Source organism: Equus caballus, chromosome 8 (assembly GCF_041296265.1).
Source record: "Equus caballus isolate H_3958 breed thoroughbred chromosome 8, TB-T2T, whole genome shotgun sequence".
NCBI lineage: Eukaryota > Metazoa > Chordata > Mammalia > Perissodactyla > Equidae > Equus > Equus caballus.
Genome location: NC_091691.1, coordinates 16,050,445 through 16,078,281, shown reverse-complemented (window position 1 = coordinate 16,078,281; position 27,837 = coordinate 16,050,445). Strand labels below are relative to the sequence as shown.

The 27,837-nt window shown below is 54.8% G+C and overlaps 1 protein-coding gene across 7 annotated transcripts; it reads right to left on the bottom strand.

The window, feature by feature from the left end:
* Positions 1-1,954: 1,954 nt before the first annotated feature.
* Positions 1,955-25,018, bottom strand: MSI1 (musashi RNA binding protein 1). Of its 7 annotated transcripts, none has more exons than XM_023647029.2 (15): positions 24,809-25,018; positions 24,599-24,639; positions 23,957-24,038; positions 23,774-23,858; positions 20,820-20,861; positions 19,168-19,260; positions 15,507-15,555; positions 14,261-14,343; positions 13,419-13,536; positions 10,388-10,468; positions 9,132-9,188; positions 6,206-6,274; positions 5,229-5,416; positions 4,716-4,779; positions 1,955-3,727 (listed from the first exon to the last, which is right to left on the bottom strand). In XM_023647029.2, exons 1-14 carry the CDS (start codon positions 24,865-24,867, stop codon positions 4,738-4,740), a joined length of 1,089 nt encoding a protein of 362 aa, XP_023502797.1. In that variant the 5' UTR covers positions 24,868-25,018; the 3' UTR covers positions 1,955-3,727; positions 4,716-4,737. The 7 variants fall into 7 exon arrangements, with proteins under 7 accessions (XP_023502797.1, XP_023502798.1, XP_023502799.1 ...); XM_023647030.2 differs by having other exon boundaries at positions 5,229-5,383; positions 24,809-25,005; XM_023647031.2 differs by lacking the exon at positions 9,132-9,188 and having other exon boundaries at positions 24,809-25,011.
* Between the last annotated feature and the right edge of the window lie 2,819 nt (positions 25,019-27,837).

Genomic DNA, 27,837 nt, shown 5'->3' with positions numbered 1-27,837 from the left:
ACATCTATTGCCAATCTTCTTTTCTTCTTCTTCTTCTCCGCAAGGCCCCCCCGGTACATAGTTGTATACTCTAGTTGTGGGTCCTCTGGTTGCGCTGTGTGGGACACAACCTCAGCATGGTCTGATGAGCAGTGCTGTGTCTGTGCCCAGGATCTGAACTGGCGAAACCCGGGCCACCGGAAGCGGAGCACTTGAACTTAACCACTTGGCCACGGGCCAGCCCCTAGGGCAGCTCAATGTTAATAGCAGCTACTATTTGCTAAGCTCTTACTGTGTGTCTCGCCTGGTGTTGAGTCCTCTGTGTTCACCCTTCCATTTAATTCTCAACCCCCGAGTTACTGCTAGCATTCTCTTTTTAAATTTATTGAGGTGAAATTCCCATAACATTAACCATTATAAAGTGAACAATTCAGGCATTTAATATATTCACAATGTTGTGCCACCACTAGTAGTTCCAAAACACTTTCATCACCCACAAGAAATCCCTGAACCTTTAAGCAATTGTTCTGCATGCCCCTCCCTCCAGCCCCTCCCAGTGTGTTTTCCAGCTCTATGAATTTACGTCTTCTGGGTATTTCATATAATGGAATCTTAGAATGTGTGGCCTTGTATATCTGGCTTCTTTATTCATTCCTCTTTGACAGATGCAAAAATTGAGGCCCAGAGAGGCTGAGGAACCTGTTCAATGTCCCCCAGCCTGGAAGGAGAGGAGCCAGGTGTTGGCACCCACACATCTAACCATTTGGTTGTACTCACCCCAACCTGAGGTTCCCCCACTTTACTTTCTTAGGATTCTGTTTGAGTTAAAAGCAGACCAGAGCACAGGGTCCAATGCTAAGGTTTTTTTTTTCAAAGATTTTATTTTTCCTTTTTCTCCCAAAGCTCCCCGGTACATAGTTGTGTATTTTTAGTTGTGGGTCCTTCTAGTTGTGGCATGTGGGATGCTGCCTTAGCGTGGCCTGATGAGCGGTGCCATGTCCACGCCCAGGATTCGAACTGGCAAAAACCCTGGGCTGCCAAAGCGGAGAGTACGAACTTAACTACTCGGCCACGGAGCCGGCGCCGTAAGCCTTTTTTTTTTTTAAATTGGAGTAGAATATACATAACAAAATTTACCATTTTAAGTGTACAACTCAATGGCATTAATTATATTCACAATGTTCTGCAACCATCATCACTATTTCCAAAACTTTTCATTACTACAAATAGAAACTCTGTAACCATTAAGGAATACCTCACCTTTCCCTCCTCCCCAGGCCCTGGTGACCTCTAATCTACATTCTGTCTCTATGAAGTTACCTATTCCAGGTACCTCATATACATGGAATCATATGATATTTGCCCTTCTGTGACTGGCTTCTTTCATTTAGCATCACGTCTTCAAGGTTCATCCATGTCGTAGCACGTCAGTACTTTATTCCTTTTCATGGCTGAGTAATATTCCATTGTATGGATAGACCATATTTTGTATATCCAATTATCTGTTGATCCATACTTGAATTGTTTCAGCCTTTTGGCTGTTTGAATGCTGCTGCTATGAACATTGGTGTACAAGTATCTATTTCGGTCCCTACTTTCAGTTCCTTCAGGTGTATGCCTAGGAGTGGAATAGTTGGAGCATATGGTAATTCCATGTTTAGCTTTCTGAGAAACTATTGAACTGTTTCCACAGTAACTGCACCATTTTACATTCCCACAGCAATCCAATTTCTCCACATCTTCACCAACATTCGTTATTTTCTGTTTTTTTGATAATGGCCATCCTAGTGGGCATGAAGTGGGTTCCCATTGAGGCTAAGCTTTGAGGCTGGTCAAGAAGTTGGAGATGGAAGCTGGGTCAAGTGGAAAGTGAAGACTGTTCCAGGAGAAAAACAGGAGAAGGGAAGGGGGAACAGGGTATCATTGGGGTGCCTGGACCTGAATACACACAGAGACGCAAGACACTCAAGCCCAGTACCGTTTTCAAATAATTTATTAGGAATTTAAAACTGAAAATAAAACCTGGAAAAAGAAGTTACAGATGTGGAGAGAAGAGACACCGGAGGGTGGTAACTTGCTGGCTTTGAAACACCATGTAACATCTTTTTAAAAAATTCCCCAAACAAATCAGAAAACGGAATTCCAGGGCCCTGAGCCCATGGGTGGGCCCAGCGGGGTGGGGGGAGTCACAGGAAAGGGGAGGAAAGGGAAGCTGAGTCTCTCATGACTCAGCTTAAATGTGTAGAAAATTAAAAATAAAAACCAATAAAATGCAGCTTCTCTTTTATTAGGAAACATTAAAAAAAAAAAAAAAAGAACACGAAGAGCCGCGCATCTCAGTAACAAAGATTATTGCTTTGTGTTCTCAGGGCTAATAGGTTAAGCACCTCACACACACAATTAACTCTCCAAAGGGACTTTTAAGGGGCGGGGACTATGACGGGGAAGGGAGCTTATGTCTCCAGCCTCAGACCTGGGGGAGAGGGACACAGACAGCGGGGACAGTGACGGGTGGGCCTCAGCCCTGCCACGCCAGCCAGGTCACTCACTGTTCATGAAGTCAGACCCTGAGCCTCTTTTTCCTTTGAACGGGGCTCGAGGGTGAGGGGCTGCCAAGGGGCTCTGGCCATGGGACCATCCTGGTGGGAAACTTCAGTGAGAGAATGTGGGGGTTCCCTGAGAAGCCCTTTGCTTTCCCCTGGGGTCCACCCCTTCCCAAAGTGCCCCCTGATGCCCACTCATGGGGGGGCTCAGAGCAGAAACCATGAAGGCCTGACCTAGGTAGGGGGCAGGGGGAGACCTTTGGAGAGTTAATTCCTTTCCAGCAGTGGCTCCGGGCGAGCCCTTCTCTTCCCTCGCCCCTTGCCCCCATACTGGGTTTCCGGGGTGAGCAGGCCCAAGGCCTTGACCCCTAGGGCCTGAGAGAGTGGGCCTGCCTTGGCCACAGTTGAGGCCTGCAAGCTTACAGTAACGGTGTCTGAGGAGGGGACAGAAACACAGGGGGCGACCTTTGCCGGGTGGGGCGAGGCGATGCCCTCACCCCAAGGGGTCTTAGAGAGGGGTGGGGGCTTCACCTCCCAGTATTTACATATGATACAGGACGGGATGGTTCCAGGGGCTCGGCCTGGCCTGCGCAGCCCTGTTCTCCTCTCCAGGGCTGGAGGGAGGTGGCCAGGGGCCCACACCCACATAGATATTTTGTTCTCAGCTGGTGGGGGGCACCTGGCCCCTTGCCCCCTGAGGCCTGGGGCTTCACATTCACAAACCTAGAAATAGTTTAAAAAACAGTTTCTTTAAAAAAAAAAAAAGGGAGGGAGGAAAGGAGGGAAAATCAGAATAAAAAACAAGCGTTGGGGCTGCGGCCTGTAGCAGGCTCCCTCCGCCCTCACTCTAGCTATGCACAAATACAAAAGCCTCCTTGGGGGGGTCCTATGGGGGCGCGGCGGGGAGGGAGGGGCGCAGACCCGAGGGGGAGAACCAGGGGCGGTGGGGGGCAACCGGCTAATCCAAAATAAATAAAAGCGGGCAGGAGAGGGGCAGGCGGGGGAGGGGGCCAGGGGCAGAGGAGGGGCGGTTAGTAGGGGAGCCCGATGCCGTCCAGGGGCAGCAGGGCAGGGGCCGGGCCCGGGGTCGGGGGCAGGCAGTAGCGGTCCGAGTCGCTGCGGGGGAGGGGGCGGCGGCTGCGGCTGAGGTGTCCCGCCCCCTCGCTGGCTCACTCGTGGTCCTCAGTCAGCTGCAGGCTGGGGCGCTGGAACACAGCCGAAGGTTAGGGGGACCCGGGGTCCTGCCCCCTGACCTCTCCAGCCCACCCTGCCTCTTTGCGACCCCAGAACACGTCTCCCGGTGCCTAATGCCTCTTCCCTAATCCCCTCCTGGACAAGCTTTGTTCACACACTTGGCACTTGCCTTTCCCTGTCTGGAACACTCTTTCCCCAGATTTTGAATGACTGCATTTATTCATGTGTCACTTCTCAGAGACGCCCTTTCCGAACCCCTAAGCTGAAGTAGGCTGTTCATGCACAATTCGGAATGATCTCGTTTGTTCACTTGATTTTTAACTGTAGAATGAGCCAGGGGCCTTGTCTGTCTTATACATCCCTCTTTCCTGGAATAGCGCTCAAAACAGTTGTTTGAACGAAGGAATAAAAAAACAAAATATCACTGGTTCAATGGTGCCCCGCCATCTGGCTGTACAGTACATGAGGGCTGTGCATACAGGGCTCTCTCTGTTTACGTACGTATATCCATGGCATCCTGTTTTAACAGCTGTGTAATATTCCATTGGGTGCATAAACTCGAATTTGTCTAACCACTCTCCTTTTCATGGGCATTTCAGTTGTTTGCTAGTTTTAAAATAAATGCCTAGAAGCAGAATCACTGGGTCAAGGGTATGAATGTTTCAAATCTGGATAAACACTGCCCCGCTGCCCTTTGGAAACCCTGAGCCAGTTTGCAGTTTCCCCCACAGCCTCATCAATGATGGGCATTAGCAATCTTAAAAACATCCTCGCCCGATGAGTGGCATGTGCTGTCTCATTGTTTCCATTTACATTTTTTATGTAGCAGGTCGAGCAGCTTTTCATGTCCACTGATCATTGCTGGCATGAAGGTCTGTCGCCCCACTGGACTGTGGGTTCCATGAAGGCAGGGATGGGGTCTGTGTCCTATACTGGGCTGCCCAGGTACCATCCTCCCCAGTGCCAACCCCATCCCAAGACTCCTCCCCATCTCCTCACCTCCTGCCACCTGTCTCCTGCTTCAGTGGTACCCATTGGTGAAAGCTGTGGCAATCAAGGGGCCCTGGAAAGAAAAGAATTTGACTCCTAGATTCTTGGGGGAAGCAGAGAAAGCCCCAGGGCTCCTACTCTCTCCTTCAGGAAACCCAAGGTGAGGTGCAGACTCTTCTCTAGCCCTGCCCATATCATCCCCACTGCAGACCCACTTAAAGATTCTCCGGGGTAGGGCCTGGGAATCTGCATATAAGCAGGACCCTGGATAAAATGAGAGCACCCTGAGCTAGTATCTAGCCTCTGTGCAGGCAGAGATGAGTCTCATTGCACAGCATCCCCAGGGCCCACCTAATGCCTGGCACATGCAGGGTAATCAGTAAAGGCCCAGAGAATGAACGACGTCCCCCTTGGTGACACTGTCTTTCTCCATCCATCCTCCCTTGCCTCCCTTCTGCCCCGAAAGATAGACAAGGCCTCTCCCGCCTCCAACTTTGGGTTCCTCCAGGACCTGCCACTCACCCCAAGACTGTGGCCGAAGCCAGTGCTGGGGGCGGGGCTGGCAGCACTGATGTAACTGCTGACCCCCGAGTCCTGGTTGGCTGCCCCATAGAGCTCGGCCATGGGACCGGGGCTGGTGGTCCCCAGGAAGCCCCCTGTGCGGCTGGGAGTCGAACCTGGAGGGGGAGCCATCGTCCAGGGGTGAGAGCCTGGCAACCCAGAAAGAAGACGGTGATAGCCCTGGTGCCCTCTGCTGCCCACGGCACCCCTCCAATCTGCTCCACCCACCCTGACCTTGACCCCCTCCTCCTCCCCATCCCCCTCACATCCCAGTCCAGCCTGTGGGTCTACCTCCTGGAGATCTTTGCAAGTCTATCCCCCCCACTAGCCCTGGCCCAGGCCCCCAGCATCTCTTGTCTGACCCCCAGCAGCCTCCTCACTCATCTCCAGGCCTCCCCTCTTGAGTCTTTCAAACCTTTCCCCACGCTGCAGCTGAGTGTATTTTCTAAAACTGACATCATACCACTGCTTACAATGTTCAGTATCTCCCCAGGGCCTGGTTCCTCCTTCCTCCTCCTCCCCACTCCCCATCCCTGCACTCCACCCATGCTAACTGGCTTCTGAGCCTTTGCACATGCTATTCCCTCTGCTGGGAACACTCTTCCTCCTTTTTGCCTTCCAATCGGAAGTTAAGAGGCCCTTCCTCCTGGCAGCCTTCCCGAGAGGCCGTGGTGATGAGCTCCTCTGGTACCTGATATCATCCTTCAATCTTATTGCCTTCTAAAACCTGCGGTCCCCACGGGCCTGTGAGCTCTGGAGGACAGAGACCACGTCAGTCTCCTTCCTGGCTGGCTTGCCAGGTGCTAGTTCATCCTTGGTGAGTGAATGAATAAATGAGTCCCTCTGAGAAGGGGTGGCAGTGGCCACTTTCCTTCCCCTCTAGACTTCCTGGCCCCCTGCACCCCCTCCCTCGCTTCCTGTACCCCTGAAGGCCTCACCTGTCCCTCGAACCACAGCCGCTGCTGCCGCCGCTGCTGCCATTGGTCCGTAAGCAGTGAGAGGAATGGCTGGAAGGAAAGGCATGTGTGCTTCAGCGTGGCGGGTGAGGGGACGGAGGTGGACGAAGGACCCCCCTCTGGGCAGAGCCTCTCCAGCCTGACCCCACCTTAGGGGGGTCAGTGTAGCCCCAGGGTCAAGGCAGAAAGAGCTCCCTCGGGCTGCCATCCGTGCCCTGACCCACAGAATGGATGGAGAAAGGAGAGAGGACAATTTCCCCCTGGACTCCAGGGACACACTCGACCAACCCAAAACTCATGGCGGGGCAGGGGCGGGCACCCCAGCCTGAGCGGCTCTGAGCATTGCCCACAGCTGCCCCTTTCTCCAGGGAGTACCCTTGCCGCATGGGGCCACCTAGCCCAGAGGTACCCAGGAGGTTACGTCCCTAGTCCCAACCCCAGCCCACTGCAGCCAGTGACTGACCAATGAGGGTTCAAGAAACCAGGCCCATTGCTTAAAGGGGGGACTGACTCTGAGGTGCAGGTCGTGCCCCAGAGCCCCTTGAGGGATCAGGCTGGAGCTGGACTCCGGTGAGGCCACAATTCTGCTTCCCTCACTCCTCTTCTAGACCCTCAGGAAGCTGTGTGCACGCACCGCCCTGCCTCAGGGCCCCGCTTACCGCCCCCCAGCCAGAAATGACCACTCCCTCCCCCAAACTCCCTCAGCCCCTTTTCTCTGATCCCCTCTTCAGACACAGGCATCTTATTCCCTTGTTTGCTGTCTGCCTCCACCCTGACCTCCACAGCACCTAGCACTACGCTGCCTTGTATACAGTAGGTGTTCGATAAATGCCAGCTGAAGGAGTAGAAGGGAGCTCTGCTTCAACAACTGGTTGGCTTGAGCCTGCAGCTCCCTGGGGCTGGGGGTGAGCGCCCCCTACTGCTTGGCTCTGCCCGTGCAGCCCCCAATAGGCTACACCCCGCCCAGAGCCAGAGCCCGGGTCTGCAGAGGTGGCATTTGCCCTCAGGAACACCAGGCTCCCATCCCAAGATGCAACCCTTGGGGCTGTTTTGGTGACCCTGGCCCTGAACCGGAACTGGACCTGTGGCTAGGGACTCTCGAAAAGGCCCCTAAAAATCCTTGGCAAGGTCACTGGGCTGGGAGATTAAAATCTAGGACAGCATGGTTCCTGCACCACGAGGAGCCTTGCCTAAGATCTTCATAGAGTTGGCTCCTTCTCACTCAGACATCACCTCCCCTGAGAAGCCTTCCCTGGCTACTCTCACTGACGCAGCCCCTTGCGTCCAACCCTAGCACCTTAGCACATCTCCGTTTTATTTTCCTCGTGGAACTTCCTCACCCTTCAAAGTATCTTATTTATTACTTACTTGTTTGTTTACTTCTTTATTGCTGTCTCCCTCCACTAGAATACCTGGTCCGAGAGGGCAGAGACCTTGTCTATTTCATTCACGGCTGTATCCCCCCCACTGCCTGGAACAGCATCTGGCACGCTAAATATTTACTGAATGCATGAAGGAAGCACTCATATCTCCCAAAAGTGAGAGGAAAGTTTGGACCCCAGACCTCCAAGAAGTGCTGAGCCTTGAACGCACTTCCTCCCCTGCCAAGACGTCTGCAGAGGGGGCATTTCCTCCCTCAGTTCTGGAAGGGCAGGCGCCGGACTCTGAGGTCTGGTTTGGGGTCCCTGCGGGCATTTCCACAAACCAAAGTCAGCGTGGCTAATCTGAGCCAGTGCTTATCACAACCGTCAAGAATTACTTATTTGTATAAAAAGCATTTAGTTCCCTCTCTAGACTACAAGTTCTGAGGAGCTGGGCCTGCCTCTGTCTTGCCCCTGCTCTGCCTCCGGGGCCTGGCAGCGTCCCCCACAGTAGGTCCTCAGCACAGAGTTCTTAAATGAGTAAAAAAGACCCCTTTCCGCCTCCCCTCGCTCTGCTCAGGAAAGAGCCTCTATCACGCCCACCTCCAGGGCTCTACGCCCTCCCCTTCCTTCACTTCGTGTCTCTCTCCTCTCTCCCCCATTTTGGGGGACCCCTGAGCACACCTTGGAAGGAAGGTCTCCTCCAAAGCAACACCCATGCTCACATCCTCCACACACGGCCAGGTTGGGGGGGAGAGTCTGAGGGTGGGGGCGGGGGGATAAGCAGGTTGAACAGAGAAACCCCTTGCAGCACCCCCATCCGCATATGCCCTTCCCCTGCCCCTGGCCTTGGCCTTGGCCTTGACCCCAGCTCCAGAGCTGAGCTGATGACCCAGAGGAAAGCTCCCGCTGGAGAGCTGGCTCTGGATGACCAGCACTTTCATCCTGCTTGCCCAGAAGTTGCAAGTGGACAGCCCAAGGGCTGGATTCAGCCCTCAAATATGTTTCATTTGGCCCAAAGTATTTTAAAAATTTGGAATTTCTTGCCAACATTTGAAAATAATTGAAAAATTCCTTCGAAAGCAAAAGCCAGATTTCTGGCTTCTCTTGGAAGATAAGATCTGCAAGTACTGGGTCTGCATCCCATCCGGGGAAGGTCACTGACACCGAGTGGAGGCATGCCCACTCCAATCTGCCAAAGTCCTCGCCCAGCCCACTCTGCTCAGAGTTTGAGACCCTGGCTTGTTCACCGCTGGATCTCAGAGCCTACACGCTGCCTGGCACGCAGGAGGTGCTAGATAAATATTTGCCAAATGGATGAATGAGCAGCTTTGCCTCCATCTGCTGGGTTTGGCCCTACGCCCCACCCTTAAGGGCCATGTAACTACACAGGCTGGCCAGTGCCCGGCAGAGCCTGCTGTGTCCCCACAGCTGGAGGGCTGGCCGGCAGGGGAAAAGGGTTCCACTAGCTTTCCCGGGAAAGGTCCCTGAGTCCTTCTCTTCCTCCCCGTGTGGCCTGTGAGATGTATGAAATCCGAGCGACTGACCTGTAAGCTCGGGGAGGACTGGGGCGCTCGGGAGAGGGGTCCGCTCTACACGGAATTCTAAAATGAAACGTAAAACAGCTTAGGAAGATGCAGGGGAGGCCCCTCGGGCATGGCCCACGGAAGACAAATGCACCCACAGGGACACTGGGTGGGGAGACAGGCCATGCACAGGACCAAGAGCTGGGGATGGGGAGAGCATGGCCCTCAGCAGGCAAGGCTGGGGAAGGAGACAGAGAGAGAGAAAGAGTGGGCAGAGTTGCCACCTATACCCTGGGCACAGGGCCATGTTGGAGCTCCCGTTCCTGGTGTTTCTTAAAAGGCTTGAGATTGTATCAAAATATCTCCCAGAATCCTCCTCTCCTTCTATTTTTTGGGGGAAGGAGGAGCTGGGAAGGCAGCACTGATGCAAAGTGATGATCCCAGAGCAGGTCAGGCTCGGGTTGGGCCCAGCTCCACCACCTTCTCACTGAGCCATCTCAGCAAGTCCCTTTTCCTCCCGGAGCCCGACTCCTCCCTATATAATGGGGGTCACACTCCTCTCCCATGAGACTATCGTGAAGATTCGACAATATAATGTGTACAGAGGATTCCAAGCAGGACACCTCAAGACACAAATGATACGAGTTCGCAGAGATGTTCTAAAAAAATAAGACCAAAAAAAAGAAGCCTTGCAAAAATATATTTCAAGGAAAACAACATTGAAAAGTCATCATGGGAAAGTTCAGCTCCTTCTTGGGCTTTCTGCCACTTATTTGAAGGTCTAGTGTTATTTTTATTTTGAATTACAAGTGAGGGTGATGATCATCATGCTTTTAAACTATTTTTCAGCATTCACGGTCTCCAAAGGTCTTAGCCTTGAAAGGGCTCAGGGTACCATGAGGTCATTCTAAGTGTGTCCATAAAGACAACCGATGCTGGCCCTCAGGGAGCCCCCCCCCCCCAGCCCAAGCCCAGTGCCCTCTTTGGTGGAAGTGGCAACCCCAGAGTGGGATGGGGAGGAGAGAAAAGCAGGAGGCAGGCAGAGAACGGTGCCATGCAGGGCCGTGCCGGGAACCCCCCGCCCCCAGCTTCTGGGGAAGGGGTGAGGAGGGGATGGGTGGAGAGAGGCGCTCCTTCCTCAGACATGCCCTTCCTTCCAAGCGTCCAGCAGGCAGACCCCCTCCCCAGCCATGCACCCCTAGACACCACCCTAAGGAGTGAGACTGCCTGGGAACCGGGGACATGCTGGCAGCAGAGGGACACTGAGCAGGACTTACCGGGGAACTGGTAGGTATAGCCAGGGGCGAGGCCTGTGTAACTCCTGCTGGCGTAGGTTGTGGCTTGGAAACCGGGGTAACCTGATGGAGCAAGGGGGCTAGCGTCACATGCCTCACCTCGAGCTCGGACCCTGCTCCAGGGGAGGGTCTGAGCCACTCATTTCCCTCCCCATTTCATATCACAAATAAGTCACATTTGCCAAATACCTTCTGCATGTCAAGCTCTGTAATAAGCCTGACGCACCCTTTATCCTCTCATTAAACCTCACAAGAACTCTAAGAGGTAAGTCATATTAGGAGCACCATTTTACAGATGAGGCTCAGAGAGGCTAAGAATACTGCAAACCCCTTATCAAGGCCCTTTGTGCTCTAGCTCCTGCCTCCCTCCCCTCCTCATCTACACTCTGCCCCTCGCTCACTCTGCTCCAGCCACATTGGCCTCCCTGCTGTTTCTCAAATTCACCACACACCTTCCCACCGCAGGGCCTTTGCACAGGCTGTTTCCTCTGCCTGGAACACTCTTTCCCCAGGTTTTCGCATGACTGTGTCCTTCTCATTGTGCAAGTCTCAGCTCAAATGTCACCTCCTCAGAGAGGTCATCACACAAGAGTCCTCCCTCCCTCCCACCAGTTACAATATTTAGCATGTCACTTTCATAGTACTGCTGATGGTCATTTTTTGAGCTCATCTCAGGATTTCTTAAAGTGCTGATTTTTTGTCTTCCCCATCTTTTATTTCTGTCCTCCAGCATGAGCACAGTGCCTGCTACTTAGCATGCATCTAATGAATATTAGCAGCTTTGAAAGAAAAATCATACAGCGAGTAATAATGGCACAATTGGGATTCAAATTCAGATATGACTGGCTCCAAGGTTCTTAACCACCATTCTCACTATTTGTTAAAGGTTTTCTGGAGGCTGGCCCCATGGCCAAGTGGTTAAGTTTGCGCGCTCTGCTTCAGTGGCCCAGGGTTTTGCTGGTTTGGATCCTGGGTGTGGACATGGCACCGCTCATCAAACCATGCTGAGGTGGTGTCCCACATGCCACAACTAGAAGGACCCACAACTGAAAAAAAAATACACAATTATGTACTGGGGGGTTTTGGGGAGAAAAAGAAAAAATGAAAATCTTTTAAAAGATTTTCTTTCATTTTTTTTCCTGGTGAGGAAGAGTGGCCCCGAGCTAACATCTGTTGCCAATCTTCCTCTTTTTGCTGAGGAAGACTGTTGCTAAGCTAACATCTGTGCCAATCTTCCTCTATTTTGTTTGTGGGCCACCACCACAGCATGGCTTGCTGAGCAGTGTGTAGGTCTGTGCCCAGGATCCAAACCTGCAAACCTTGGGCCACTGAAGTGGAGTGCACGAACTTAACCACTACGCCACCAGCTGGCCCCTTTTTCACTTTTTAAATGGGGTAAAACCAGCTAATAAATCACCTTGAAAAGAAAACTTTCTCAATGTTCCAGATCAAAGGAGACCAAAGAGATAGGACAACTAAACGGAATAGCCTGCATCTTGTTCTGGAGGTCAAAAACATGCTATAAAGAATATTATTGGGTCAATTGATAAAACTGGAAAATAGATAGTAGATTAGATAAAAACATTGTATCAATATAAATTTAGTTGATAACTATACTGTGGTTACATGAAAGAAGATCCCTAATCTTAGGAAATACACAAAAATATTTAAAGGTAAAGGGCCACAATGCATGTAACTTACCCTGACATGATTCAGGAAAAAATCACAGGTGTACTGTGTGTGTATACATATATATGCTTGTATATATACACACACAGAGAAAATAATAAAGCAAATGGGGTATAATGTTAACAATGGGTGAATCTGGTAAAGGATATATGGATGTTTTTTATACTACTTTATTTTTGCAACTCCTCTGAAAGTTTGAAATTACTTCCAAGTAAAAAGTTAGAAACTTTAAGAGAAGACAGTGCCCCACTTGGAGGGTGTTCTCCTCACCCACCCCTTCTGTGATTCCAAACCTGACCCTGTAGCCCAGGCCATGCCCCCCTCCTCTGAATGCCCAGACACCCCTCCCCCATACCTGGCATAAAGACCCCCTTGTACTGTTCTCTTTCTGTGTACACATCTTGCCTCTCCAGGGAGTCTGGGAGCTTCCTGGGGGTCCGGCTCAGATTTTCCACCCTCAGTCATGGGCCCCAAGCACTGCTGACTCCTGATCAAGTTGCAAGGCTCACGACAGCCTTCACCTCCTCCAGGGAGCCTTCCGGACCCCCAGGTGGGTTTGAGTGTCTCCTTGGGCCTCCCACAGCCTCCAATCCCTCTGTGCGGACACTGCCCATTTACTCCTGTCTCCCAGTTGATGGGGAACCCCACAAGGGCAGGTCCTGCCTCTCAGAAGCTGCTCAGTCAATATTAGTTGTAGTAATTAGCACGGCCTTCTTTTTGCCTTCCCAAAGGCCTTTAGGTCTTTGGAAATGTTCTACCCTCCGCCTGAAACACTTTTCCCCTTCCCCTCTCCCCTGTCCTCCCCCAGCTAGCTCCTACCCAACCTGAAGACTCAGCTTAAATGTAACTTCTTTTCTGGCTTCTCCGAGTCTTGATCAATCTCCCTACGACCATGCTCCCTTGGCACCCCACAATTCTCCATCCTAAACTTATTTATGTTCTTACTTATTTCTTTTCCTTCCCAGACTGTAAAGCGCCAAGGAAAGTCACGGTCATACTTCCTGGCACAGTGCCTGGCATTTATATTTTCTCAGTAACTATTTTCTGGATGGACAGATGGATAGATGAATGAATGGACAGAAGGACCAATTAACATGGAACAACTGTACCATTCCTCTAGTTACCACCAGAGGGCAGCACCCCACAACCAAACCACCCCACCTTTGGTAGGACTGCCAGACCTGAGATCCTTGGTCTCCACTCCGGCCCAATGACTCAGGCAGGAGGACAGACCACAGAGGAGATGCAACACCCACACAGCCCCTGGTAGCCCGAGGAGCAGTTCCGGGCAGGAAGAAGCCACAGGTGCAGGCCTAGCACATACCCAGCATGCCGATGCCCAGCATGAAGGCGTCCATTCCGTAGGGCATGACTCGAGACCTCCCCCGGGCCGAGCCTGTTGGCGACATCACCTCTTTTGGCTGAGCTTTCTTACATTCCACCTGCAATGAGACCTGGCAGTCAGTCTCTCTTACAGTCCTAGCATCACCAACCCTCCTATTCCCTGGCAGGCCTCTTTATTGTTAATTTCAGCTACCATTTACTATGTGCTACTTACATAGTTACCACTCACTATGCGCTAAGCACTGTGTAAATGGCTTTGCATGCAATAGTTCATCAAATGCTTACACTAACCAGATGATGGAGGTGCCACTGCCACTCCCATTTTACAGATGAGGAAACTGAGGCTCAGAGAGGACAAGCCATCTGCCCAATGACTAGATTAGCAAGTAGTGGAATGAGGATTTTAACCCAGGTCTCTCTCAGTCCACTAACTATACTTTTTTTTTGGTGAGGAAGATTGTCACTGAGCTAACATCTGTGCCAATCTTCCTCGATTTAGTCTGTGGGATGCCACCACAGCATGGCTTGCTGAGTGGTGCATAGGTCTGTGCCCAGGATCTGAACCCACAAACCCCAGGTCGCCAAAGCAGAGCACGATAAATTAACCACTACACCACTGGGCCAGCCCCAACCACCAGCCATACTTTTTAACCACCACGGGACACTGCCTTCCTGTGCCGATTTTTGGGGGGTGGGAGGACTGGCTCTGCCCCCGTGACCGTGAGGCCCCTCTGCCTGCCTCCAGAACCCCACGCGTCCCCGGCTGGCTCAGCCTGGAGCCTGTCTTCCTCAGCACCTCCACCAGATCCAATCCCCCCTCACCATTTTGTTGTTGATTTCATGGAAGTGAATTTCACACACTTTCTCCACGATGTCCTCGCTCTCAAACGTGACAAACCCGAACCCTAGATGGCAAAGGCAGGGTCAGAACCGGGGTTCATGGTCAAAAGGCAGTCCCTAGTCATACCAAGACCACCACTCCTCTCTCACAGGCTGGTGTCTGAGAGTTACCATAAGGCTCTGCCCACAGCCTAGGAACCTCTCAACTATCTGCTGAGATGGGGTTTCTAGTCCCAAGTCACAGATGGGAAAACCAAGGCCCAAGGTCATACAGTAAGTTAGAAAGTGGCAGAGCTGTGATGAAAATACAGTCAATGTACTTTTTCTCTTTCTCAGATACTTTCCAAAGAGGGAAGAAAGAACACATACAAATACTTATTTAAATTTACACAAAGATGTACACACTCAAACATATGTTTGTCACAGTCACACATATACATGACTTGTAGTGCACACACACGCACACATACACAACCAGGCACTCCTATATCACACAGACACTCACCAGTACTCACAAAGGTCCCCCTACATGTACACAGTTACCCTGACACACCAGACATACACAAACATTCAGACATAGACACCATCATATGCACAGATATAAACACACACACAACAGCACATACCCCAATCCCAAAACAGGCCAAAACACCCAAAGCCCTGAAGCAACTGGAGAAACAACCCCGCCCCCTCCTGGGTGTGCCCCAGGGGCTGGAATGGGATTTCTCAGAAGGCAAGGCCCTTGGGAGAAAAACCACCAGGCAGTGTACACACTGTGGCCCAGAGGCTCACAGCTTCAGGGGCAAGGGGGCTGGGGGCTGGGCTCTGCCCGTGGGTGGGGGTTAGGGGGCAGTGGCAGGAGCAGACTGCCCAGGATTGTGGAGTCAGCCTGACCCTGGGGCAGCGTGGCTTCAGCTCTGGTTACCAGGGACAAGGTAAGCCCCGGCAGACACAGGCTGGGCAGACACCGGCTGGCGGGGGTGGAGGGCCCGGTCTGCAGTGAGGAGGTCTGCTCCTCTGCTCCTCTCGGGTGTCTGCAATTCGGCAAGTTTCTAGCACAGGAAACGGCGGGACAAAAGCCTTCTGTAAGGCCAGGCCCCAGAGAGGATGCAGATCCTTGGGGATAGGATGTCAGGAGGCGAGATGAAAGGGCAGCTGTGACCTGCAGCCCCCTGGCTGACCACAGTCCCCCAGCCTGGCCTGGGAAGGGGGAGGGGGCCACACTCACCTCGGTGCCGGTTGGTGGTTTTGTCAAACATCAGCATGGCATCGTCCACCTGAAACAGAGCCTACCATGGAGGACCCACCAGGTACCAGGGGACCCACCACAACCCAGGAGCAGGGGCTCCCACACCCACCCCCTCTTGCCCAGTCTAGGCTTTATCTTAAACCTGCTCCCTGGGCAGGGGACAACTTTCCATCTGCAACCCCAACTGGATGCCATAGCACCCTTCTTTCAGCCACCAGATTCTCAATGGACCAGCCTGCAAGTATTAAGCACCAAATATATGCCGGGCACTTTGCCCCATCATCCTCTCCACATTCCCCATATGGTAAGATCCTCATTTTGTAGATAAGGAAATGGGCTCAGAGAGGTGAAGTCACCTGCCCAAGGTCACACAGCAAATCCTAGACCAAGCCTGGGAGGAGGAGGCACAGAATGGGTGCTAGAGGAGGAAATACAGACACAAGATATGAGATGGAGAAGTGAAAGCCTCTTCCCTTTTTGCAAGAGGCCAGGAGGACAGCAGCCGCTCCAGCCAGACTTGACTCCCCTCTCCTGGTACAGATCTTTTCCTCTAATTGAGGTTTCCTTTCGCTAGAGGCTGTAATTAAAGCAAGTAGAGTTCAGTGCCTGGGCTGCTTGCCTCCCACTGACTGGGGGAGGGGAAAGAGGCTGAGGAAGAGGGGGGTCCACATGATCATCGCCCCCCCCCCCTTGGACCCCAGTCCTCTCTTCTTGCTCCTCCCTCAAGACACCCCCTTGGATACAAGGACAGCCAAAGGCCTTAGCTCGCCTCCCGCAGTCCCATCTCCCTCCCTTTCCCTACATCTGGTGCTTCCTCCTTGCCCTCTGAATTCTTCAGCCAATGTCAGCTCTCTCCTGGGGTTAAGCTAAGGTCTGATTCATCCTGGGTGGAAATCAAGGGCTGCCTCTGATACCCCCCTCCCCGCCACTTCCCACTCCAGCTGCCGACCCTCCCCCAAGTGGTCAGACACTCAAAGGATGAAGACAAACTTCTCGAGGCCACAAGGCACAGCCTGTCCCCCACTCTCTTTCCAGGCCCGTCACCTGCCTCATTCAATTGGAAAGGGCAGCCCTGAACCTGGTGGTCCTCCAGCTCTCCTTAGGCACCACGCTGCGCCAGGCCTCTGACTTTCCCCCAGAGTACTAGGACCCCACTGAGGCAGGAGGCAGCTGGGTCCCCGGAAAATCTCAGAGAGAAATGACGTCTCCCTCCCCAAGGAGCTTCCTGCCCCGGAGTGCCACCCTCACTCCCATCCTTATGGACTCATCCCAAATCAGCTGGACCATCCAAACTAGACCGAACACTTCAGGATCAGCACATCTTCCCCTCCCCATTGCATAAACAATGGAAAAGAGAAACCCAGAAGGAAGAGCTGTGATAAAAATACAGGCTTTGAGTAGGACAGGCCCGAACTGGAATCCTAGATCCTGCATTTGCTGGTTGGGTAACCTCGGGCAAGTGGCTTTATGTCTCCATGACTCAGGTTCTTCATCTGTAAAATGGGCGTAACAGTGTCTATCATATAGGGAGGAGTTAAATGAGATAGTGCGTGTAACGCTTTTCATTCACAGTACCCGGGCTACAGTAAGTGCTTGATAAATAATGTCTATTATTATCTTTATTATGAGGGGTTTGCCCACAGTCACATGAGGGAGAGGAGCAAGGCAAGAGAGAGAACAGCCCAGCACCCCTGGCTTCGAAGCTTCCAGAAGGATAGTACCTGTGTCAGTTATGACCATGACCATCCAACTGAGCTCCTTGACTTGTGCTCAATAATTATTTTTGGAATGAATGAATGAATGAACGAGCCAGCCACACCCTCTTTCCTAATACTACAGCTTTGACCTTCTGCCTGACCAACAAATTGATTCAGCACAAATCTACAGCCTTCTCGCCTTCTTCTCCCCAGCCTTCCAACTCCACCATCCACAGCCCCCCAGATCCTTCAACCTGGACGTTGGCTGGACAGGCCCCTAGTGGGGCAATGGGCTTGAAGCCAGGGCAGGGAGCCAGAAAAGTGGCTGGGGGTCCAGGGGACCCTCACTGGTGTCCCCTCCTGGGGCCAGCTGAGGGGAGGGAGGCTCCCAGCCCAATGTCCTTAATAGGCTTTGGTCTCCATGGGAACCCGGGGGCAAGGGGGCTCGGGCGGGGGGAGGGGAGGCGGCCGAGGCCTGCTGACCAGTGGGAGCCGCCAAGTTCGGCGGCCGCTAAGCCTGAGTGGCAGCCATGGCGGCTGACCATTGTTCCCCCCTCGGCGGCGGCCCCTCGATGCGGGCGGGGAGCCCCCCGTCGCGGGGCCCTTGGCATTCCCGGCTGTCCCCCTCGCTCCCTGGCAGCCTATTCTCCGGCTCCCCCTGGCCTCCCCGGGCCGGTTTCACATGCCAACGCCGATTTAGGCCCGAACAAAAGACGCGGCCGCTGACGGCTTCTCCTGGGGCCCGGTTGCCATGGCAACGCCGGCCCCGGGGGCAGGCGGCCTCCAATCACAGCTGCTGGATCAGATTAGTGCGAGCTCTAATGCTCGGCGCTCAGACACAAAGACACCCCGCCGGAGCCGAGCGGGGCCTGCTGCTTCCCAGGAGCGCCCTTCCCTCTGGGGCCCAGGCCGCCGACCTGCCCTCCGTCCTGTACCCGGGTCCCCACAGAGGAGCCTGAGCCTAAGCCTCTGGCCCCCACGCCGCCAGCATCCGCTGGCCAGGGGACCTCCCACCCTCTCCCTTTCTACCTTACAGACAGGGGGCTGGAAACCCACCCAGTCCCCGGCTCACATCCCATTCCCAAGCCACTTCTCCTTTGCCCTTTGCCTAACAGGGAACTGAAAATGCCTTCATGGGAAAGTAGAGACCCAGCCTGTAGCCTGTCTCCCATAGGAAAAGACCAGGGACCCCAGCACTAAGCAGCCGTACTTCACCCAGACTTAAGCCTTGGTCCCCTCATTGCCATCTCTCCATGGGACGTTGATGTTCACATTGCTCACCTTTCTGGGGACACCCTATTGTCTGATGTCGCCCCATCTCCTACTTCTTCGTAGACTAAACAGCCCAGAAATTTACGCTCGATGCACCTCAGAGCTGAGAGCCAATCCTCTGGACCTGATCAGGAATTTGGGGTGCTCTCTTCAACTCCTCCCCAAATAGCCAGGGGATCAGCACCCCCCACCCCCAGGTTCTGCCCCAAGCTCCCGACCTGTGCAAGCAGGGTGCTGAGTGCAATCGGGAGTCTTATTTATTGCCTCCTTATCATCATCACCAGGAAGGAGTGGGGGAAGGCACAACCGCCCCGTGGCCTGGACAGGTGCAAACTCCCAGGAGGCCAAGGGGTGACTGGATTGAACTGGCTATGGGAGCGCAGCCTCCCTCGGGAGAATGAAGATAAGCAAGAGAAAAACACAGGGGAAGTGCTATAACAGGGACAGCTACTGTGTGGCTTCTCTCCCTGGGGATGTGTCCAGTCTGAGGCCCATAGATAGGCCAGGAGCCTGAACAGTGGGTTGGCCTGGCCTCACCCACAGAAGGAACCAGCCCCCTTTCACCTCTTCCAGGAACTGGAACGACCCGGCTGGACTCCGCTTGCTACTGACCAATTCTGCAGGGCCCCAATTCTAGACAGTCCCAGCAAGCACCCCCAGTTTTGACCCACCTTCCCGAACTGCTCAAAATATTGCTTCACGTCCTCCACCGTGGTGTTCACTGATAGCCCCCCCACAAAGATCTTCTTCGTTCGAGTCACCATCTGTTACGGGGAGGGAATGAGAAAGTAGGCATCTGAGTCCTGTGGCCTACCGCCACCAGCAGGGGCTCGAGCCCTCCTGCCAGGGCGCCAGCTGACAAGCTCTCTGTGGCCCCAGCCACTCGAAAGACCGCCCCCCCACCAGCTCCCTCTTGGACCCCCGCCTCTAGGCCTGTCATGGGCAGCTGTGTACCCCACAGCCAGGCTGTGCCTCCCTCCTACCTACCTCCCTGGGGTTGGGAAAATGCCTTCCCCAAGGACCAACACAGGTAAAGGGGCGGGTAGTCACCCAGAGCTACAGCCTACTTCAAAGACCCCACCAGCCCCCCTGAGGGAGGGCAAGGCCCATCACAGCGTCCCCTAGAACTCCACAACGACATTTTCCTCATCAACCTCCTCCCAACCCAACCTCTGGCAGCCCCGTGGCCCCAGCCCTGTTTTAGGAAGAACACATGGTCCTAATTACCCCAGGAGCGCATGGCTAATCCACGGCAATTCCCAGCCCCATCCTAACACTAAAGCACCTTCTGTCACCAAACTGCTTAATGGAATTAACCCAATTCTGACCATGTGCTCCCTGGTGCGGCTTCCTTCGAATACCTGCTCCGTAATTGCTTTCAGGCCCTCTGCTGGGCCCTTCCAGAGATGCCCTTTTCCTGTCTCCTAAAACTTGCCCCTCTCACTTCACTGTGGCAGGAGCTCAGTGCCACGGCTCAAAACCTTAAAGCATCCCACTTCCCACCAACCCCTTGCAAAGGGGGAGACTGAGATCTCCTGGAGAGGGCCATGGTCCTAGGACACATGAGAAGCCAGTGGACTTGGGGGGCCTGCTCCCTGTACTGTCTGTAATCGGCCTTCCTGTCTCCTATTTTCAACCGCTTAAAAATGAAGACCTGGCTAGTTGCCCTGGGGCCTGGAATAGAATCTTAGGCCCCTGCCCTGCACCCACAGTTTCAGGTGCTATATGGCTCAACTGCTCAGAAATCTGCTTTCCACACACTCAGAAAAACTCGCCACAGCACCAGGGAAAGAGAGCACTGGGAGGGCAGCCCCACTCACTCAAGTTGAAGGACAACAGGTGACAGATTCTATGGTCCCTTCCCCCTCTGCAAGCCCAACACATCTCACCCCAGAGGTAGGAGGGCGACTGGGGGGTCAGAGGTAGCTCCCTGGCCTGACTCTAGCTCAGCCTCAGGGGGTAAGTCTGTCCTGTGTTTGACCCCCCAAGGCACCAGGCACAGAGGCTGTGATCTCTGAGGGCAGAATCACACTGAAGGTCCAAACTGTAGTGGCTTCAAAAACACGGCAATGAATTGACTGAGGGGTTCCCCCTTCTCTCAACACAGGCAGCCCCCTCCCCAGTCCACCCCAGAGCACAGATGGAAAGATGCGTGGTGTCTGCAGTCCACAGAGCAAGGACATCAAGAATCCTCCCTCCTCTCATCCCAGTCCATTCCAGAAACACTCCAAACAGAGGTTCTGGAAGCATCTTCCCTAGAAGGGAATGCTGGGAAAATCGCTGCCCGCAGTAATGAGCCCCTCCCAGACCCAGTTACACCTACCTTAGGTTGTGCTCGTCGAGGAAAGGCCACCTTGGGATCAATCTGAAAGAGAAGGAAGGGGTAGAAGAGGCCTTGGTTATCGTACTTCAGATGGGTGACCACAGCCTTCAGCCCTGAGGACCTCTCTCGTCCCAGGACACAGAGGTGACACAGGGATGACAGAAACCACCACAGCCTCTGGCAGAAAGAGTGTAGTGGTTAAGCATTTAGGCCCCAGAGCCAGGCTGCTGGGTTCGAATCCTACTTCCACTCTTTCCTAGCTGTGAGACCTTACACACGTTACTTAACCTCTCTGAGCCTCAGGGTCGAGCTCACCTGCAAAATGGGCAGATAATAACATCCACCTCAAAGGGTCAGCTGTGGATCAATGTTTACAAAGCATCTGGCCTGGTGCTAGCTCACAGCAAGAACCAAAAGAAAACTAAGTAAAGTCTTACTCCTTCAAGTACCAGGTATACATACGGAGGGCCCTCCCCACACAGCTGACTTCACATGCTACCCGTCTAGGGGAGGCATGCAAACCAGACTCTGGAAGCCTGGTGAATGGAAATACTCTGACTGAAAAAGGCTTCAAGATAAGATTTCATAAACCAGCAGGAGTGGCCTCAGTTCTGCCTCCCTGAGACCATGGACATCTAACGGCCTCCTTGAGGCTGCCAGCAAACAGCTCCCTGATAATGCAGCCAGGCTTGGGGTGAGGCAGAGTGCAGGCCTTGCTGACGTGCAAGGATGCGGGACTTAGACTCAGAAGCTTTGGGCCCCTAGCCAAACCTGTGATCTTAGTAACTCGCCTGACCCCTCTGAGCCTCAGTTCCCTCATCTGCAAAGTGGGGACAATCACACCCACTTTTCCCAGGGGCAGCTGTGGGGACTCAAATGAGATAATGTGGGTGAAAGCAGCCCTTTGTGAACTGCCCTTCATTGCACAAACAAAGGTGCTATTGCCAGTGGGCCACCTTTGCCCTTGGCTGTGAACAACCAGAAGGGAAAAGCAAGATGCACCTGGGTACTATACCTGTACTCACAGACAGCACAAGCCAGAGCGTGACACTGGGATCAACGCAGGACCTACAAGGCCCGGTCAGGCCAGCGTGTCTTCCCTTCACATGGGTGGACGCCACTCAGAAGTTCACCAGCCAATCGCAGGGAAGATCTATCTTTCCCCAAAGTTCCTTCTGTTCAAAACTCAGCCTCGTTCTAGGCAAGCGGCTCTGGCTCCTCTCTGCCTGAACGCCACGAACCCAGGGACAGGCCTCCTACAGGCTCCCCCTCTGGAACTGCCCCTAGAGAAGGAACCTCCAAAATCCACGCTGGGGCAATACCTCCTCTCTCCCAAAGTCCCACTGGGCTCCAGAGAAAACCAGAGCTGCCCATTTCCCCAGTCTGGAGGTGTGATTTCGTACCTCCAAAGACATTTGCATCCTTCTACTTCTGGAAGCAGCCTCCCCAGCCACCAGAGAACCTCTCAGATAGTCCCCCTACATAGACCCTGCCAGGGAGATGGTACCCAAGCCACATCCCCGCAGACCCACGCACACCCGATTCCTGACACACCCCACCTCCACTCTGACTCACAGAAGGCAACATAAATAAAACCCAACAAGTAAATAAAAGGTGAAAGTCAGAACCCAAAATAGACTCCCCACAATAAACCTCCCTTCCTCCCTCCCCCCTTTCCCAGGCCAGAAACTGCCAAACACAAAGCCCTTGCCCTTTTGGAGTCCTGCATCTCAGAAAGATGCCCATCTCACCTTGCTTCCTCCCCTCTCTCTTCCCTTTATCAATCTGCCACGGCCCCGCCCCCAGCCCCAGCCCCTAACTCTCAGCTTCCTGAGCGCTGCAGAAGCCGTCAGTGCCTTCTGAGGACAGGGGATGGTAGGAGAACAGGCAGCTCGATGGCAGATAATCACCAAAAACAATAGGCCACTGTCTCTCCATTCCCAGCTTGGGTCACTCAGCCTGCGCCAAGAAGATCCTTTCAGAGCCGGCAAAGTTGAGGCCTGGCCTCATTTGCTCATTACCGCAAGAGAGCGAAGTGGGAGCCACTGGGCAGAGATAACAGGAGCTGGGGACAGGCGGTAATTTAACAAATTCTTGGGCACAACCAGCTATTGTTGCAGGTAAACAGGAGCCAGTGACTGACCCAAGCAGGGAGGCCCAGGGCTGGGGAAGAGTGGGGGAGTGTGGACAGAGATCACACTGTCCCAGGCCCCTGGCAGACGGTCACCCCCATCACAGACTAAGCCCTCCTCTGACTTTCTCCTTTTCCCTCGCCCCTTGAGCCAGGGCCTGGGCCAGCGCCCCCTGCAGGGCCCAAGACACTGGGGAGCAGTGGGACAGCAGCAAAATGTTCCAGGAGTTTGAATGCCAAACAAGCAGCTAAGAGCTAGCCCTCAGAAGGGCTCTTTCCAGGCAAGCCAGCTCCCTTCTCATAAATCCCTTCATGGGCCAGGCAGGTCGAGTCTTCCACACAAAGCAAGGAGCTCATTGACCAAAAGTCAGTGGAGGGAGGGAGGAAGTGGGGGGGATTCAGTGATGCTTTGCTATTGGTCTGGAAGGGGGGGTGGTGTCGCAGAGCCAAATACTAGTTAGAGTTCAGAGAAGCCACGGGATGGGTCACTGCAGCCCTGACTCACCCAATTTGGGCTAGGGGAGGGACCTAGCCCCACCCTAAGCTCCTCTCTGAGGCATCAAGATTAGTACCTATAGGGAGGAGGTGGGAGCTCCTCCGGAGGGGTGGAGGGATGCAGCATCTCATGGCAGGCCTGGGCTTTTTCTCCTCCCTCTCCTCTCAACTCTAGTGACAAAGTTTCAGAGCATGGCAGCCCTTTTACTCAGAAAACTCCCTCCTTCCTTGAGGACCCCGTTCAGCTGTCCCCTGGGGAGAGTCCTGACCCTCTCCTCCGGCAGCCTCCCTCTCCCAAAGGACCCCCGAAGCCCCGAGGACCACTCACTGTTTTGGAGTCGAGTTCGTGCCGCGATTGCGCCAGCACTTTATCCACCCCCGCCTGGTCCATGAAAGTGACGAAGCCGAAACCCCTGCGCGCGGTGGTGAGGGAGAGGCAGATGGTTACAAGGCAGTGAGTGGCGGTGGAGGGGGGCGAGCCGGGAGCAGGAGGAGGGGGTGAGGGGCTCACCTGGATCTCTTGGTGAGGGGGTCCCGCATCACCAGACACTCCTTCACCTCCCCGAACTGGCCGAAGTATTCGCGCAGCCCTTCTGTAACCACACACCCGCCTTCGCACCAGCCCGGGCCCCGCGCCCTTCCCCCCTCCCCCGTCCTTTGCCCCCAATGACCCCGGAGCGGCCCCGCCACCCCCGCGCCAAGCTGCCTGCGCGCTCTCCACTGCCCCCCCCACCCCCAGCCCTCACCCGGCTCCGGTGGAGCCTCCTGGCGCCCACCCGGGCCCCAGGAAGCTGAGGGCCGAGCTTGGCTGGAGGGGGGACGGCTCCGGCCGGGTTCCCGCCGCTCCGGGAGCCGCCTCACAAAAGTTTGAGCCGCAGGTGCGAGCGGACTTGGCGCTGCCGCCGGCGGGTCTCGGGGGCCCAGCCCACCCCCCGATGCCCCCTGAACCCCTCATCTCCTCCCCTCCACCCGCTGGGCCGTGCGCGCTTGCCGATCGTCCTGCGCTCTCGGGGTCCCCGGGCGGGGCGCGAAAGAGGGCGCGGGGGCGCCCGGGGTCAGCAGGGCGCAGGGCCGGGCTGGGGTGTCCGGTTCCGGGGCGCCGGGGGGTCCGGAGTGCCCTGCCGGGCCGGCGGGCGCTCCCAGGCTCGCTCACCCTGCGTAGTCTGCCAACTGAGTCCCCCGATGAACATCTTGCTGCGGGAGGAGAAGAGACACAAAGGGCCCGCGTGAGCGCCGGGCGCCAGGGCGCAGGGGGCGCGGGCCCGGGCCCCGGGGAGGCCCGGCCCGACCCAGATCGGCCATGTTGGTGGGGCCGGGGCGGGCGCGGGCCGGGCAGGCCGGGCCGAGCCGGGCCGGGCCGTACCAGGGGTCGTGCGGCGAGTCCGGGGAGGCGAGGCCGGGCTGGGGCGCGTCAGTCTCCATCGGGAGCCGCGGGCGGCGCGGGCAGCGGAGCGGCGGCGGCGGCGGCGGCGGCAGCGCTCGGCGCGGGGCAGATGAGGAGCGCGGCGAAGGGGGCCGGACGGACAGGCCATGCTGCCCCCTCCCCCGACCCCGCTCGGGCGGGCGGGCGGGGACGGCCGAGGGGAGGGCCCGCCGGGGGCCGACCTGCCGGCTCCTCCCCCCGCCGCCCTGCGCGCATAAAGCCCCGCGCTCGCCCGCGCGCCCGGGCGCCCACGGAGGTGGCGGCGCCGGGACCCCGCTCCCGCCGGGCTCCCGGGTCCCCGAGGGCGAGAGAGACCCCGAATCCCGATGCGGGCCGGGACCAGGGCGCGGCCGCACCCCCACCCACCCCAGCGCGGGGGCCGGGCCGCGGGAACGCCCTCCCGGAATGAAGCGCTTCCCGGTGCCTTCAAGGTAGCTCGGTTCCGGATCGGGGACCCCCCTAGTCCTTCCTCCCAGGTCCCCCGTATCCAGAACCTAAGAGATCCTCAATCTTCCTGGGTCGGGAGGGAGATAGCCCCAGTACCCCCGAATCCCCCCACGTTCCAACTGGTAAGGTCCCCTCCATTCTCCCAGTTGGAGCGAGATGCCGCCCTCGGAGCCCCCAATTTTCTCCGAACCTAACTCAGGGTCCTCCTTTAGCGGCCCTCAGTCGGCTCCCAGTGTCCCATATCCCCCATATTCAATTTGGGGAGCCCTCTTGCGTCCCGAGTGGGGAGCCTCTATCAGCACGCCAGTGGAGACCGCATCAATTTCCCCAACCCTTCCTCAGTCCTTACTGTCCCGAGTGAGAATCCTCCTCTGCCCCCTAAATCCCTTCGGTCCACAGTTGTGGACTCTGTAGTCTGTTGAGAAGCCCCCCTGCCCCAAGCCCGGGTTCCCAGTTTCCCGTCACCCCCACCCCCAAATATGAGGAGTCTCCACTGTTTCTCTGACTCGGGGGCTCACTTTTGTGAGCCTCACTGAGACTTCTGTCCGGATTCGGGGAAGCCGGTTCCAGACGCTCAGCGCCCCCTCCCCACGGAGGCTGGGAGAGACGTCAGTGCCTCTTAGAGCCTCCCTTTTCCAGTTTAGGAGTCCGGTGGTTCAGCTGTGCACCTTCCCCTCCGAATGACCCCCGTCTTTTGCAGAGTTCTAAGCCCCGCCCCATCGGATTGGAAGAACCTAAAGTGCCTTCCCACTGCGTTTGGAGTTACTGCTCTCAGTCCGTCTCAATTTGAGACTGCTCCCCAGGAAGGCAAACGCCTCCACTTCTCCTTCCTCCTCCCCGCGTCCCCATCTTCTGGGGCTCTGAGATCCCCCAGAACTTTCCCCCAAGGCTCCTGGGGGCCGCCTCACCCACCACGAAAACTTCCTCCCTCCAGCCTGGGAACCCTGAGAAAGTCCCCTCTGGAGCACCTCCGGAGCCAGGAGGACCTCGCCATATCCATATGCTCTCCTCAATTCCCTGGCTGAATCCAGCCAAGAAAGGGTCAAAGCAGGAGGCTAAGGCAGCCACTCCTCCCTCCATCCCTATCCCTGGTGGGAGTCTCAGTGCCACACAAGCCCCTCCCTCTCAACTCACCTCCCACCCCTTCCCCCTCCCTACCTTAAATCCTCCCTGTGTAACCCAGTGACAACCCTTGATGACGCCTCTTGCTGCTCACCTTGACATCCATCCTCCAGTCAGCCTTCTTTTATTAATGTGTGCAGCAGCTCTGGGCATCCTAACCCTGACCCTGGAAGGGTGCCCTTCCCCCCGTCTTAGGACACCTTCCCACCCCCCCACCCCAACTACCACATATAGAAGAACGTGAGAGACTCAAGTTAATGGTTCCCTCAGGGACCTTCTGGGAACACTCAGCGGGTGTATCCTGCCACCCTGTGTGCATAACACTAGAAACCAACTTGCTTTTTCCTGTTTTTATCATCCTACTCACCCACAGTTTCTCAGCATCCCCCCGACTGGGGGTGGGGACACCCCACACAGGGCATTTCTCACCATCTCACTACAAACTGGAACATCAAGTGTGTCCTGGGAGAGGCACGGATGGGGGTCAGCAGGTAGCACCTCCAGTTTTAGGGGAACTAACTATTCCTAGGTCTAAACTTCAGGTTCCTTGTGTGTAAAAGGGGGCAAATGGGAGGTACAGGGAGAGGGGAGCCCCAAAAGTTCGTGAGCATTGATTTATGTGCTGCTACTGTTGGGCAAGTGGCTTGGAGGGTAGGAAGTGGGTGAGTCATTTGTTCAGAGCCAACCAAGCCTGCATGAGTAGTAGGTTGACATTTGTTAGTGTCCTCATTTAGGACCTCAGAGGAGGACGGGTTTACTTTGTCAATACCTGGTTTGTAGCACAGTAACAGTAACCTGTGGGCTAGACTTACAGAAGTCCCCTCCTACTGCAGGTTCATCTCGGCCCTGCTGCTTCTGTCCACTTCGTTCATGGTAGGGGCCACAGGTCCTTCTGGGGTAGTCCTCACGGGACCATGCAGCTGTAAATGCATGATCCTCATCGTAAATTGAGGATCTCAGTGGCATTAAGGAAAAATGATCTTTAGAGCAACTGGCCCAGACTCCAGAATTAGGAGATTAGAGGATGCGGTTCTAGCTCTTTCTCTCTGGTACTACATACACTGCGCATCACTCAGATGATTAAAGAATAATTTGCTTTATTATTTAAAAAATAATATCCTTTTGAGAAAGATAGTGGGCAAATGACATTATGCCCCAGCACTAAGATGCAACTTGGCACATTCACTCATTCCACAAATGTTTACTGAACACTTGCCAACTAGCAGACACCGTCCTGGGTGCTATATGCCGAGGACCTGCCTTTGTGAAACTTGCTTTCTAGAGACAGGAGTCAGATAATAAATAAATAAGTAGATAAATAAGTAATATGTCATTAGATGTTGGTAAGTGCCATGGAGAAGGAAGGCAGGGAGGGAGGGTGGGAGGCATAGGGGAGAGGA